This window comes from Ambystoma mexicanum, chromosome 2p (assembly GCF_040938575.1).
Source record: "Ambystoma mexicanum isolate Mex_15411 chromosome 2p, UKY_AmexF1_1, whole genome shotgun sequence".
NCBI classification, from domain to species: Eukaryota; Metazoa; Chordata; class Amphibia; order Caudata; family Ambystomatidae; genus Ambystoma; species Ambystoma mexicanum.
This window is the reverse complement of record NC_090923.1, coordinates 1,223,646,373-1,223,661,394: the sequence shown is the minus strand read 5'-3', so window position 1 is coordinate 1,223,661,394 and position 15,022 is coordinate 1,223,646,373. Positions and strand designations below refer to the sequence as shown.

The 15,022-nt window shown below is 48.8% G+C and overlaps 1 protein-coding gene across 1 annotated transcript in view; it reads right to left on the bottom strand.

Moving 5' to 3' along the window:
* The window catches only part of UBA1 (ubiquitin like modifier activating enzyme 1), a gene marked incomplete in the record, with an annotated part of 790,705 nt that overhangs the window by 605,167 nt on the left and 170,516 nt on the right, over positions 1 to 15,022 (bottom strand). The window contains 2 exon segments of the mRNA XM_069645505.1: positions 7,945 to 8,051; positions 8,396 to 8,530. Coding sequence (XP_069501606.1) covers positions 7,945 to 8,051; positions 8,396 to 8,530 — 242 coding nt within the window.

Genomic DNA, 15,022 nt, shown 5'->3' with positions numbered 1-15,022 from the left:
TTGACCGACAGCAGCTTACGGATTTTGTCGACGGAGGGCAGCAGCAAACCTTCCAGCTGGGCTTAAAGGATAAGCAGCTTTAAGTTTCAACTTCTGAACAATATTAGTAAGCGAGAGGCCCCCAAATATACAGTTCTGTCCCTCATTCACACTGCTGAGCCAAGCTCTTCAGTCAGAAAGGCATTCATGCAGGCAGCCAATCAGGCTCACAGTGCATTCAAGCCATTCACATCCACCCAGACACCCACAACAAGGAATGTCGATTGGGGCAGGCACCCAGCCTTTCAACACACCATACTGCATTCATGTCAGTTTTAGACAGGGTGGTCTCATTCTTTGTGTCTCACACACAGATACCAGACACCAATAACATGAAGTGCATATTGGCCACACACTCGCACAGGCCCCATCCCAAGGGTGTACCCACAACATACAGTCTCTGGGAAAGCTCCAGCCAGTCTGGCCTGGACTTTCACACAACATATATGGTTCTTCCTCCCAAACAGCCAGTCAGGGGAAAGGACAGAGTCAGGGCTTCCCAGGACTTTGGGAAAACAAGATAAGACAATAGAAACCAAGAGGCCACAGGGGCCATCTTGTCTCATCAGGAATCCACTGATTCCTATGGCAGGGCCTAGTTATCCCAAAATGGAGGATACTCAGAGCACCTGTCAAATTCAGCATGGAGCTGCCACCAGCCCATACCCTGCTCTGTGGGCCACACAGAGGAGCCCACTAACATACACTAGGGGTACAGGGTTGTACCACCACCCATAGGTGCCATTAGGTTATCCCAAGGGTCTCCTGTTCGCCATAACCAAAAAGAGGAAGGGCAGCACTGCCAGGAGTTCCACACGGACTCCTGTGCAGAAAACACAGAACACACACGGGAGTACAGGACAAGGAGGACCTGTCCCTCCAATGCATTCCCAGCATCACACCTGAGCAAGGACTAATTCCAGTGGGGACACATACTGACAAAGACCTCCACTCACAGTACACACTACTGTTAAAGGTAACACCTCAAACACTGGCTCCTGCATTCTGTACAGTGTTTCCCTGCTCTCGAGCTAGGTCCACACTAAAGAAAATATAATTTTAAAAAAACGTTCTGGGGCAGTTTATCGCCATTTCCAAACTTTCACGGCCAGGGACTTGGGCATTAGTGCTGGAAGTTGCAACCACCTGAACAGGTATTGGGACCCAACATCCCACCTCCATCTGCTCATTGGGACATGCTATGGGGGGCCCTTAACCTTTACCTCCATCCTGGGATTGGTTCCTGTTGTGCTGCCACCGTCTGTTCACATAGATGTCAGGAGTCATCTTCATGCGTTCCTTAGTCTTCCCAGGGTCTTTGTGATGGACTTATTCATCGCTGGCACTTTTTGACTTCCGGTATTTTTTGCTTCACCCTCCTGAGTTGACCTTTTTTTTCCCGCCATCAATTTTTTGCCATGAGGTGGGGGCCCTATTTCTGGTACTATATTCTTGTAACTTTTAATGCCTCGTGCTTTTCTCCATGTATTTCACTACAGGCATCTGTAATAAATTGTTGCAGCAGACAGCACCGTATGTGCAGTGTTGCTGAGCAATCCCTTGCAAAACCCCTCCTATTTATTACTTTTTCCTTAGAACTACTGTTCAAGGATAGGATACTTTTATCTTCTGTGCCTTTCGTTTTGTGGGATCAGAAGACACCTTGTGTTAGTTACACACAGGTTGTTTCAACAGCTGCAATACAGCACTCATGGGTGGCCATTTTCCTAAAATGACCCCAGTTAACTTTTTTGTCATTTTTCGTTTGCGTGTTCCTTCTTGGCCCTTCTAGCATTCTAGGTTGGGGTGGGTCCTCTGAATTTTGCCTTTGTCGGGATCCCTTTGTGAAGCCCGTCAAGGTTCCAGTGTGTCTGGTGAGGCAGGAGCCCAACACCTCCCTGGCCTTTATCTTGGAGGTATGTCTGGCTGGAACAAGTTTGAAATTGGTGGCCGACTGTCTTGCAAGTACAGCCACCCCAAGGTGATTGACAGGTCCATAGGACTCAAACTGGTTCCTGCATAAAAGGAATCACAGCAGAAGACTACCAGAGAGTCCTGCAGCACGTCCAGTAAACTCTGAATTACAGCAGCTGTCGAGACCCTATTTTTGAATCGACAAGGAATTTCTGCCAAGGACGAGTCCCTCCTATGGGCTGGTGGCCATAACCAGCCTCAGGACACACTGCCACCCACCTTATGTCCTGTGACCGTCCGGGGCTGCATAATCCCAATTCCCGGGATACCTCGACCACCTTGAAGTGCATTACCTTGCCGTTGACAAATCCTGCTGAAACTTCGGTGGCACCACGTGGTGGACCTCCAGAAACACGAATCCTCTCCTCACAAACCAGAGATAACAACTGGCAGTGAAAGTTAGCTACTGGTACTGAAAAGAAATGCCCCAAAACCACAAACTACTGACGTGAGAGTAAAATAATTCTTTGCTGGCGAGTCCCTCCCCAGACTACTGCTGCAGGAGCCCATCCAGGGTCCCCCCTTTCGTCCCCATGATCAAAGTCTAGAAAACTGGGTTTGCAGCAGTGCATCCAGCTGCATCAGCATCTTCACTCTCAAGGTACTGTGGGGCACTGAAGCTTTACCAAGGTGAACCAACTTTTACTTGCAAAAGATTTGCATCAGAACTATCGCATTCCTATTCACTTGGGCACAGTAAAACCTCTGAACCTCTTGGTTTCCCATTGCTCGTTTCCCAACAAAACCTAAACTGAAGAACTCCTTTCTTGTTAGGGAAAAGACTGCTTAAACCTTATAAGAGGTGCTACTAGTATTGGTTACCTGCGATTGTTGCTCTTTACATTCTGGAACTAACCTAAACATGAATAATGCAGAGTTAATTTAAAATAAGTACTTTTACTGAACCGGAGTCACCCAATGTGTGGATAAGAAAAGTATAACAATTTACTCACATGCTTTATTCCTCCTTACTATCCTAAATGTATGTTTGATGTTGCTATTTGATACAATATTCCTTCAGTTTCTAACTGCATTGTGTAAATATAAAACAAAATTTGTTATAACAGCAAACGTGTAAGCATGCAAGTGTTTCTTTGGGTCTATGTATGTTCCGATTTCTTTGTACTGATTTACAGCTCAAACTCCAACTGAAATAAGCCTGGCTGCTCTGCCACTCTACCAACTTGGGGTAGTACAGGCCTATATTAGAAGTGGAGCCCTAAAACCAAGGGATAAGTCTTGTAGAGTCCAATACCAATTGGACTGTACAAACACGTACCCAACAGTCTTCCTCACATGATTATTTGCTACTGGCTGGTCATCGTCGTGGTAAGGCTAGTTCTTTTCCTTGGCCATGGAGGTTATAGGCTCAGGGTTTAGTCTCCTGGGTTCGGCATCCTGTAAACCGCACCTATGAACGAAGCTTGTAGTTACCTGGGTTGTTTCGCCATGCTGAAGCCATTTTCACCAAAACGAACTTGCCTCTGGGTCTCCCAGAGGTAGAGATTCTTTGGAGGCGAGCCTCAACCACATTTCCAGCCCCATCGACTTACACTTGGGGGGTGGGGGGGCCCGCTGGGGGTCATCCTACTCTGCTCAAAGTTTTGTTTCTGCATCCAACCTCTGGATCTCTAAGTTTGGGTCTTATCTGGCCCCCCCTGAAGTTGTTTGCTGCCGAATTTGCACCTGTGTGGTACGACAGACTTGCCTCTATACAAGACGATGACTCGTGGGCTTTTTCTATGAAACTTTCTACCCGCTATGCAATGTACCCAAATTGACAAGGATACATACCTGACCCTGGACATATATTTTATCTGTACACATAAGAGTTCAGAGAGTTTGTGGCCTAGAGCATGACTTGTAGTATTCATCAGATTAAAAAAATATAATACCGCTTTTCCTGTAAAAGTGAATGATTGTTACACATGTATTAACTGACACTTTTTTGGGGAGTGGACTGCACTGGTAATTACTAAATGTACCATGATTATCTGGAGACAATGTACTGAGTAGAAATAGTTTTTTACCCTCTAGTATATGATTTATGCGTGCATTTGTATTGTAATACTAAGCCTGTGGGCTTGCATTAATGTGATAAACCAGTATTCGTTTTATGGGCCTTTAAGCCATTTTACTGGTAGGTGAATGTCTAGTTCCTTTCTCGCCTACAGGTGTTCGCTGCAGACAACCTGGTTTAGGACCTTCCCTATATAATAAGGGTGGGCGGGTTCCCTGGACATTGTGCTTAAATGTGAAGGCCCAGAGCAGATTTTACCAGGTTTACTAGTTATTTTAAGTTGGGTGTCTGGGATAAAGGACTGACAAAGGGCAGTGGGGTAAAGTGAGTCCTAATATATCTAATGTTTTTATAATATACCATCTACTTTTAAACACTGTATTTTGTGATACATACATATTTGACACAAGAGATGTGTAGCATAATGAGTATATTTCAGTTTATTAGTGTGGTGTATTTCATAAAAGATGTGTAGACTAATCGTACCCTTTGTGTCAACCCTATCTGAGTTAAGCCTCGTTGCTCTGTCCAGGCTACCTACATTTAAGGTTTGGATTCCCTTTCTTGTCAGGTGTACTAAGCCCCATTAAGGTCAGTGGTTGCAGAATCGTACACTGCCTTAACAGAAGGCCCCTGCAGGAGTCTCCATGTTGTAGAGCAGAGGCCATGCAAATGGTTGGGAGCAGTGCTCCGGTGTTCAAACAAGGAACTGCTGGCAACCAGGAGGTGGTCAAGTACTTCAGCTTTAGTGAGCTTACGCAGTGTGAAATCGCAATAGAGCCATGAAAATGTCCCACAGCGCAGGTGACAGCAATTGTGTTCGCCATTTGTGGACGCCAGATGTCCAGAAGATATGCATCCTTCACTCCCAACTGGATGTGCCCTTCAAGAGAGGATCAAATCTGCAAGTCCCCCAAACGATAGGAGCACAGCAAACTGAGCAGGATGAAGGAGGAGTTATCCCTACGAGATCACCCCTCCACACACTCCCTCACCCTCTGTGGTAGGCTTCCTCTAGTTGAGAGGCACACACACCTTTGCCTTAAGCTTGGCCAGCACTCCCAGCATTTTTTTTTAAGATGGCCTTTCCGGTGGTAGACTGGTGAATGGCTCCAAGAAATACACAGACAAACAGAAATGCTGTGTAGCGATGGATCCAACACACTTCTCAGGAACCACCATTCAAATTCAGGTAATCCGAACCTGGATAATCAGCTCAGGAGGTGCTTATGAGGTCAGTTAAGTTGAAGATCGAAGACGGTAAACCAGTCCTCACTAGTTCCATGCACACAGATACCCTTCAGGTGCTATGTAACACAGCCTGAAATATTGCATAAACCCCATGCAGCCATTCCCACCTCTTAACAGTTGCAAGACTAACAAACAAATGCAATGGTTCGCAAACATGAGGCTTCAACAAGGGCAGTCATTCTGGCATGTACTGTAATATCCAAAAAGTTACGCCTGCAATAAAAATAAAAGTGGAGAAATAAAGGATAAAGAAACTGCTACCAGCCTGTAAGGAACACTAAAATAGTGAGAAATGCACTTTGACAAAGAAAAAAACAGTGCCCCACGCATACAGGTAGGTGTAGGGCTATACCAAATAAAGGGGGACAGGGCCCTGTGGCAAATGAGAAAAAGTCAGACTAAGATGTGACATTAATGGTTTATTTAAAAAAGAAAAACGCCCATCAAGCCCTAACACTTTGAGGCAAGTTGCCTGCCTAATCAAACTAAAAGGGTGCTTGCCAAGAACAAAAGAAATTGTCCTCTGTACAACTCCTAATGGCTAACAAAAAAAATATAAGACAGTAGGCCAGAGCAATAGCCTCAGTCTTTGGCTCCCGCCTAGCCCAATGCTTAGATCTGCTTAAAATTAGGTTTTAAAAGTTCTGGATCTTTTTCACAAAAGTTAATCATTTTCTCGCCGTACAGTCCTCACTGCCTCTATAAGTACTGTATGCCAACTTAAGTCTTAAAATATACTCAATAGTTTCCTTTTCTCAGGAAAGACCAGGTTTTCCTAAAAACTCAATTTCTCACTCCGTGTTTGATGGTGTACTGTTCTCATATTAAACAATGAAACCCTCCAGGATCCCTCTCCGCCCAGTTCTGTTCACTATGCTTCGTGCTTCCAGGCTTGCTTTAGCAGGGCATATGTCTTCTCTCCCAGCTCCTGTAACCCGGATGGCTTCTCCAGCCTCTAGTACCAGCGTTCGCTCCTCTCAGTGGTTTACCTTTTTGGGAGCGTTCGCTTCCCTCCAACTGCTCAGCAGCTAATAAACTTCGCATCAAAGATGGGGGATCCAACCTCTCCGCTGCAGTCTGGTCACAATTTTAGACAAGAAAGTTTTACAGTGTCCCTCCTGACTTTGGCTTCTTCGTCGGTCAGGACGCCAGCCTTCCAACGTCTTGCTAGTAATCAGCTTGCTTCGCATGCTACCACCAGTTCCGCAGACTCGAGTGATTCTGCCACTCCAGGACATCTTCCCTTGAAACTAGCCTGTGCATAGGATTTCCTCTCCTCCCTTCAAGGTTCGTCTTTATGTACGTCAAAAAAAGAAAATTCCAATGTAGGCAGACAATGTACTCTGGACCGGGAGTTCCTTACCAAAATGGGAGTCCTTGTCCCCGAGCAGGGAGTCACTCACAGCGAGGTTCCACTTGCCCAGAAACCTATGGGAGGGTTTTCCTGAGCTGGCCGACCTCCCTCGCCTCATAGGGGGTGGTTCCACTCTGCAGAGAAAGGACCAATAGTCCAGATTCGTCACAGTCCAACTGGACTGGTCGCCGTGGGGATTGAACAGTCCCTTCCCAAAAAGTAATTTCAGTGCAAGTGTGATGGAAAGGGCATCCGGATTGCAAAAAGGAGTCCAGAAATATCAAGAGCCAGCAGAAATACTGTGGTCTCTCAAGGGTAGGCTAAAAATCAGCAAAAGAAAAATTTTGTCTTGACACTCTGGAACTCTATTATCTCCACTATAAATGCAGGGCTGCAAGTCACAGTATAAAGAAACAAGCTCCGGCAAATCCATCTAATTTTTCTATTGTGCAGGCATGGGATAGGCATATGCATTGCAATAACGACCCTTCCTGGGCATTAAATGGCAACAGATGGAAAATGGTGGGTATCCTAGCTGGTTTGATACGATCAGTGCTTGCCTAATATCTATACACAAGTCAAAACTGTTCGTTTTGCAAATGCTTTTTTAAAAAGACTTCAGTCTAACAGATGCAAGGCCACTGCTTATAAATCAAGTGGTTAAGACATGTTTTATTGCAGAAGGAGCCAATTTACAGCTGAAAGCAATTAACTCTTGTAAGACAGCATATACAGCACAAAGTTTGATGTCACCAAGTGATAAAACTAGCTCAAACAGATCCCTGTGGGAGGGGACGAGGCATTTCAGGCAGGGTGGGGTAAGACGCATGGAAACTGCCAAAGGGATTGCTATGGCCACAAGGAGTAATCATTGGTGGGTAAAAAGCCAAACATCCCTACAAGCTGTGCCCCTACTCACACACCGTCTTCTCTTCCAATATGCACTGAAATGTAAATGTTTCCGCTTACAGATGTGAAAACCAAAAAGCAGTAATTGACTACCATTTACCAAATGAAATGAACATAATGGCATGTATGAACCTGATCATGTTATAGGATATGTTGGCCAAGATTCTGTGACATTCATGTGGAGAAAAAAAAAAAGCAAACCTGAGATGTCGGACTAAGCTTTGGAATAATGCAGTTTATTTGAAAACAAAATTCTTTTCAAATAGTTTCCAGTTATCGCTTGACAAACTTAATGAAGAGAACACATGGAAACGTAGAAAACCCAAACAAAAAGAATCTTAAGCTGAGTGAGGTCAGCCTCTTCCAAAAGAGCTGGTCAACCGCTGCAAACACTTACCCAAATAAGCCTTTTGTGTCAGCTGCAATAAACTTGATGGATTTGTCATGACAGAATTCGCCCACCCGCAGTTGCTCATCTATGGAAGAGTTGGTGAGAACCACAACCTGCAAAGCCACAAATTTAAAGTGTTACATAAACACAAGCCTTGAGTACAGTAGATTGGCATGACAACTGAAGATCCGGATGACCAACAACATGCTTTCACAGTACTTAATGGGACAGACCTTATTGCCTGAAGGAATACTAACTAGTATATTGATGTCCAAAACTGTTCATCACACTGAGCCAACTCAACTGCTTGTAATCAAATATGCCATCAAGGGATGTGCAGTGACCACAAAAAATATTGAATCCTTTCACTTTACAAAAGGTGACTGAACTTAAACCTGGGTCCCAATGGCACAACCGAATAACCCCAATACAAACAATTTAAACAAGTCTGCAGTACCTGGAACTTGATGAGGAAGTCTTCAGTCAATGGCCCTGTGTAAGCGGTCACAGGCACATAGTTGTTGAGTTCAGCGAGGCATGGGTGACAGACTTCAGCTCGGTTCTTGCCCAGGTCAGCGACACGCAGGTAAAACTGTAGCAAATTAAACATTACTAGACCAACAATGAGCATACATTTCAGATGCCATGTTTACTCAGTAATTCCCAACTGTTACAATAAGAATAGTAAAAAGGAGAAGTGGGGCGAGGGAAGCGCCTTTCCCACGCAAAAGCAGAACCAGCAAATATTACATGAAGTTCTGGGCAAAATTCTTCCGCAACAGGAAGATACCTTAAAAAGTAAAAGTAGAACAGGTAAGATTTACTTCAGAAAATGATTTACAATCAAAATACAAAAAATGTACTAAGTTACAAATATTCATTTAAACTATGAAAAGAAAACTGTTTAAGCAGTTAAATGCCTGGTTAGCCAAAAGACAAATTATTCACCATAATCATATTTCTGATGATTGCATCTGCTTAGATTCACATGCTGTGCAAACAGTCCAACATATAGTGGTAATCGCAAAGCAATGCTTTTTTCAAAGATCGAAAAAAGGACGTTGACATGGGCGTGTCTTCAACACTACCCCTAACTTGACATTTAATGTACCCAAGATCCTTCACACATCAAAGTCCCCCCCCCAGTTGTTTTTGTTCTGCCATGAGGGAGCCTGAAGAGAATGCACGAGTGAGTACAAAAGAAGAAAAGGTGTAGGATGTCTGTTCTTTCAACTCCAAGAGGGGTGGAAGGGTGGGCACATGTGAATCCAAGCAGATACAAATCACCAGAAATACGATTAAGTTAAGTAAGGAACAAGTTACTTACCTGTAACTGTTCGGCAGCATTGATTCACATGCTCATGAATATTCCCTGTCAGGCTGGGAATCCTCGGTAAAGAAAAAAATCAGTTTCACTTCTGAACTGTCTTTCTCCTAACAACCAATCACTGGTCTCTGGGTCATACTGCCACCAGCCAATGACTGCCCTCTACCTAAGCCCCTCCTCTGGCAGCCATCTTCAGATTTGGTAGCACTGAAAGTGGCAGTAGGACCAAGAGAAGAACCGCAGGGGGGTGTGCGGGAGGGGTCGCATGTGAATCCATGCCAAACCCATGGTGGAGAACAACAGTTAAGTAATTTGTTCCTTCTCCAGCATAGGGTTTGGCATGGATTCACATGCTCATGAATAAAGAATACATAGCAGTATACACATGCACAACCGCGGGAGGCGGCAAGGCTCAACATTAAGCATCTCTTACCTTCTCACCAGGCTCACCTTCAAGCGAACAGGTTGCGCAGCACTGCTTGTCCAACTCTTGACTCCTCCCTGGAATCTCTGTCGACGCAATAGAACTTCGTGAAGGTGTGCGTCGACCTCCACGTAGCAGCCCTGTAGATGTCCAGCAGGGGCACACCAGACAGGAACGCTGTAGTTGCAGCGATCACTCTGGTCGAATGGGCTCAGACGGCCAGGCAACGGTCGGTTTGCCAACCGGTGACAATGGGTGATGCAGCCGGAGAGCCACCTGGAAATGGAAGCCTTGGAGAGGGACTTCCCTTGGTTCACAGGGCCAAAGTTCAAACCGCTGTGATGTCATCCGAAAACACTGCAGTCCACGTAGAACTAACGCTCTAGCCACATCCAGCGAGTGCAAAGTCCTCTCAGTCGGCAATGAAGGCGACGGGAAGAAAACAGGTAACATCAAGGGCTCGTTGGAAGTCAGACGGTACCTTGGGCATGAAGGAGAGGTGTCTGTAGCACCACCCTCGTCTCGTGGAATGTCAAGTAAGGTAGTTTACAAAAGAGGGCCTGGATCTCTCCCACTCGTCGTGCGGAGGTGATGGCCACAAGCAACGCGGTCTTCCACGATAAAAACTTCAGCGGTGCCGAATACATATGCTCGAACAGGGACTCATGAGCCTAGTCAGCACCACATTGAGCTCCCACGCTAGGGCCACAGCCTTCACCGGCGGGAACAAACGCAAAAGCCCTTTGATGAATTCCTTGACCAGGCGGTGTGACCATAACGACGAGCGCCCCAGAGTTCTGGTGTAGCTGGAGATATCCGCCAGATGAACCTTGATTGAAGCATGAGCCAACCACTCCTTGGCCAGCGACAATAAATATGGCAGCACCTGCAGAGCCGTCATCCGTAGAGGATTGAGTTTCTGTGTGCGGCACCAGTCTGTGAACCTCTTCCACTTATATCCGTAGCATTTCAGTGTAGCTAAAGATCTGGCCTTGACAGGCACTTCCTTGCAGTCCGCCAGGAGATCGTATCCACCAAACTCTAGGGCTGCAGGAGCCAGGCCTGCAAGTTCAGCAACCCTGGGTTGTGGTGCAGAATCGCACCTCCTTCCCTGGCGAGAAGCTCTGCGTCCGCCAGAAGCTTGACTGAAGGAGACGCCGACATGTCCAGAAGGTCCGGGTACCATATCTGCCTCGGCCACGCCGGTGCGACGAGGACCATCCTGCACCGGGACCATCTGAGTTGATTGATGAACCGCAGGAGCAACGGGGGGGGGAACGCATAGAGGAACAGGCTGTCCCAGGGGGAAGGAGAATGAAACCCCCATGCTCCTCGGCTGGGGAAACCTGCTAGCGAACCTCCGGCACTTGGTGTTCATGGCCGCAAACAGATCGATCTGGGCCCCATCGTCGGAATAGAAGATCCACTTGGTCCCGCCGAAGCTCCCACTCATGGCACGAGCGCCGCTCCCTGCTGAGTCGGCCACGGTGTTCTTCACTCCTGCCAGATGAAATAGGACGAGGCACATCTCCTGGGCGACGGCCCATCGCCATAGGTCCTGTGCCTCTTTGGAAAGCGCTAGGGATCAGGTGTCTCCCTGCTTCCGGATGTAAAACATTGTGGTGGTGTTGTCTGAAGATCCGCACCACCTTCCCCTTGAGGGACGGAAGGAAAGACTTGACGGCCCAAAACACTGCCCGCAGCTCCAGAACATTGATGTGCAACGACTTATCTGTTAGCCACAGGCCTATTGCGTGGAGACGACCGTTGTGTGCTCTCCATCCTTCCAGGGATGTGTCCGTCATGACCATCTCCTGATGGGGAATGAAGGGGTCTGGAAATCTGTGCCCGCCGACAGATGCGGACACCCTACCACCGAATCGCTCGACGGAAACTCAAGTCGAGTTTGCTCTTGTCCTCAAAGCTTCCCGATACCTGGATCCAACGTGTGTCTAAGAACTCCTGCAGCGGTCGCATCTGCAGCCTGCACAGGCGCAGAAGGTATATGCATGACATGCCGAGGAGGGACTTCATGGACCTCACCCTTGCGACCTTCAGGGTCAACAGCTGTTGCACCTTGCCCAGGATGACCGCTATTCTCTCCTCCAACATGGACTCCAGGCACGACACTGTGTTGAGCCAGGGAACCAGAAACAGAGCGTCCTGCGATGGCACCAAGCAGTATTTGGCAAAGTTTATCAAGAACCCCAGTTCTAAGAGTAGCCGGATGGTCCCCACCGTGTGCTTGATGGCGGTCTCTCTCAACTTCGCTCGGATGAGCCAATCGTCCAGGTAGGGGTATACGTGAATCCCCTGCAGGCACAACTGCGCTGCCACTGGTGCCAGACACTTGGTGAAAACCCTTGGTGCCGACTTCAATCAGAAGGGATGGGCCTTGAACTGATAATATGGCCCTTGCACCACGAAACGCAGAAACTTGCAGTGTCCCTTGTGAATGGAGATGTGGAAATAGGCATCCTCCAGGTCCAGCGACGATAGGAAATCCCCTTCTTCCAGTTGTCCCAGCACGTGCTGAAGGGTGACCATACAAAACTTCTGGGACCTGATGTACTTGCTGAGGCGGCGGAGGTCTAGTATGGGTCTCCAACTGCCAGTCTTCTTTCTGACGAGGAAGTACCAAGAGTACACCCCAGAGCCTTTTTGGGACTAATTCTATCACGCCCTTCTTCAGCATGGCCCGTACCTTTAGAAGTTGAGGGACATGGTCTTCCTTGATGGCCACTGGTGGAATGCGCGGGCACTTTTGTTGAAATTCCAGGGTGTGCCCGTGGGCCAGGGCATCCAGCACCCAACGGTCGGTGGATATGTACTTCAACACACTGACGAAGTCCACCAGCCGGCCTCCCACTGGGGTGCGCGGGTGGGGGCTTGACATCCCGGCCGGTTCAATCCTGTTTCGCAATGGGGCTCCACCTTGGGTACCATGGCGACGACTTGCTGTGGCCCCGGTAGGCTTCCTGAGCCGAAGAGTGGGACGGTTGACGATAGGATGACGAGCCATCACCGAAACCTTTGGAGGACCCCTGGGACTTCCCTCTGGAAGTCCGAAAGGATGGCCGTCGCTGCTGGAGCGTGCCCAAAGCACGAGCTGTCTTGGTATCTGCCTTGATGTCCTGAAGTGACTCGTCCATAGTCTTGCCGAATAAGTTGTCCCCATCGAAGGGCATATCCAACACCCTCGACAGTACATCCTGGCAGAAGCTAGTGTCCCTCAACCAACCCCGCCGACTAAGGCAAACGCCTTTGCCCATCTGACGGAACCCAGTGTCAGCGATGTCCGTGCCCAGCGTGATGGCATTGTCCGATGCCACCTCACCTGCCTGCAGAATCTCCAGCGCTTCCACCCTCTCGTCATCAGGAAGGAAGTCCAGGAGGGGGGAGATCTTAAACCATAGCGCCCTGGCATAACGGGCCACGATGGCCAGGGCATTGGCCGCCTTGATCGTCGCAGCCGACTAGATTACCAGTCGCCCCATGGCATCCAGCTTTTTTCCCCCTCGCCGTCCGGGGGCAAGAGGACGTTGACACAGAAGATCCGGAAGAATTCTTCCTCACCAAGACCACCAAGTCCGTGGACGGCTGGGATCTGAGACACTTGGGTACAGAGTCCGGCACTCTGTACTACTTCTCGTACCGGTCCCTCTTCGCCGGGGCCAAGGATGGGTTCTTCATAAGGGACAGCCCCTCGTCCCAAATGTCCACTAGAGGGATCGAAAGCACGGTCTTCCTCTTGGCCTCCCGGCGCTGGTACAGGAAGCCTTCCTTTTCCTCGGGAGCCATTGGGAACATTTCCGAGGCCCTAGAGATCATGGCATCTCATCAGGCGGTGAGGCCCTGGGCACTGGCGACAGGAGGTCCACTTCATCGATGTTTGTACCTGGTTCCGTATCGTCCCTCGGAGGAGGGGATGGCGGCAAAGGATGGCAAAGAGGTGGAGGGTGAACTCTCCTCTTGACAGGTGGCTCCCCAGACGGTCCAGGTGCCACAGGATCTCCCGCCGGCGACACAGGCATCCTTGTCCGGATCTGAGCAAAAGGTATGTAGTGCCTGTAGGATGTCGGCTGGTGGAGGCGGTTACAGGAGCGATGGCAGTGGCGCGATTTCCTCCGGCTCCTCACAATCCTGCTGCTCCTCGTCTGTTTCCTTGCTGCTCTCCACATCCGCCTTGCTAGGGTCCTTCCCTTACGACCTGGCCTCGACAAACTTATCCAATACGGCTTTCAGACCAGAAAGCTCCTCATAGGAGGAGATGTCCGAGCCCTGCAGGACTACCACCCCCAACCTTCTGCTCGACCAGTGAGGACGGTCTAGGGGAGATCAGCATCGGCTTCACCAGTGTCTTCTCAATGTGTAGAAAAGACTATTCCGTCCGCGCAGGCAGGCAAACGCTAATCTTGGGGGCCGCCTCTCGCAAACCCGCATCAGCGGCCTTAGCTAGGGATGCCACCACTCCTTCAAGGGAAGATTTTGCCTGGTGAACCTGGGCCTTCACGACCTTGGTTGCGCTCGAGGCCTTCACTTGGGGGGGTGGGGGCAGAGGTGGGAGGTTGTCAGCGCCCCGCTCCCCCTTGGCTTTCTCCATCAGAGTTGACTGGGACTTCTCCAGAAGTTTACCTGGATGGTCCGACTTACTCTTCGCTGACCCGGAGCGTTGGCTCGTGGTGGAAGGTGGCGGAATGCCGCTCCTGACCTAGCCGCCGAGAAGCCCGTCCCCAACGGCGCTCCCGGTGCCCACATTGCTTTGCCTTATGTTAGGCCTCCATCACCAGAGCACCTTCAAAGGTCTTAGCAGACCGCTCAGATTTTCTCTTGCTGGGTGAGGCTTGCTGCCGGGACTCACCCGCAGCAGGGATCTTCGTCTGGAGCCATTCGGAGAGCAGCTTGCGACGGTCCTTAATGGTGCGAGGCACCATATCCTTGCAGAACGCACAGGCCTCCTCCACGTGCGTTTGGTCGGAATGTAGGCAGTAAAGGCACAGGGAGTGCCCATCGACCAGGAAAAGGTTCCATAGTACACATCCAGGGCAGATCCTGAACAGAGGCATTGAGTCGCCTTTATCTTCAGCCATTTCCACACAGAGTAGGCCCCAAAGAATCTTCCGGAATCCTCCAAAAAGGGAACTCGATGAAAAATCGCCTTTGAGGGGCGTAGAAAGATCCGAAAAACGGGTCCTCGTTAGTCGGATGATGGCGCTTGAGGCTCGATTGACCGGAAAAAGAATAAACTCTAAGAAAAAGGGCAAAACACAGTAAAAAGCCCAAGAGCTAATCACGAGGACTCCCACCACTCTAACATGCGGTAAAAATCTGAA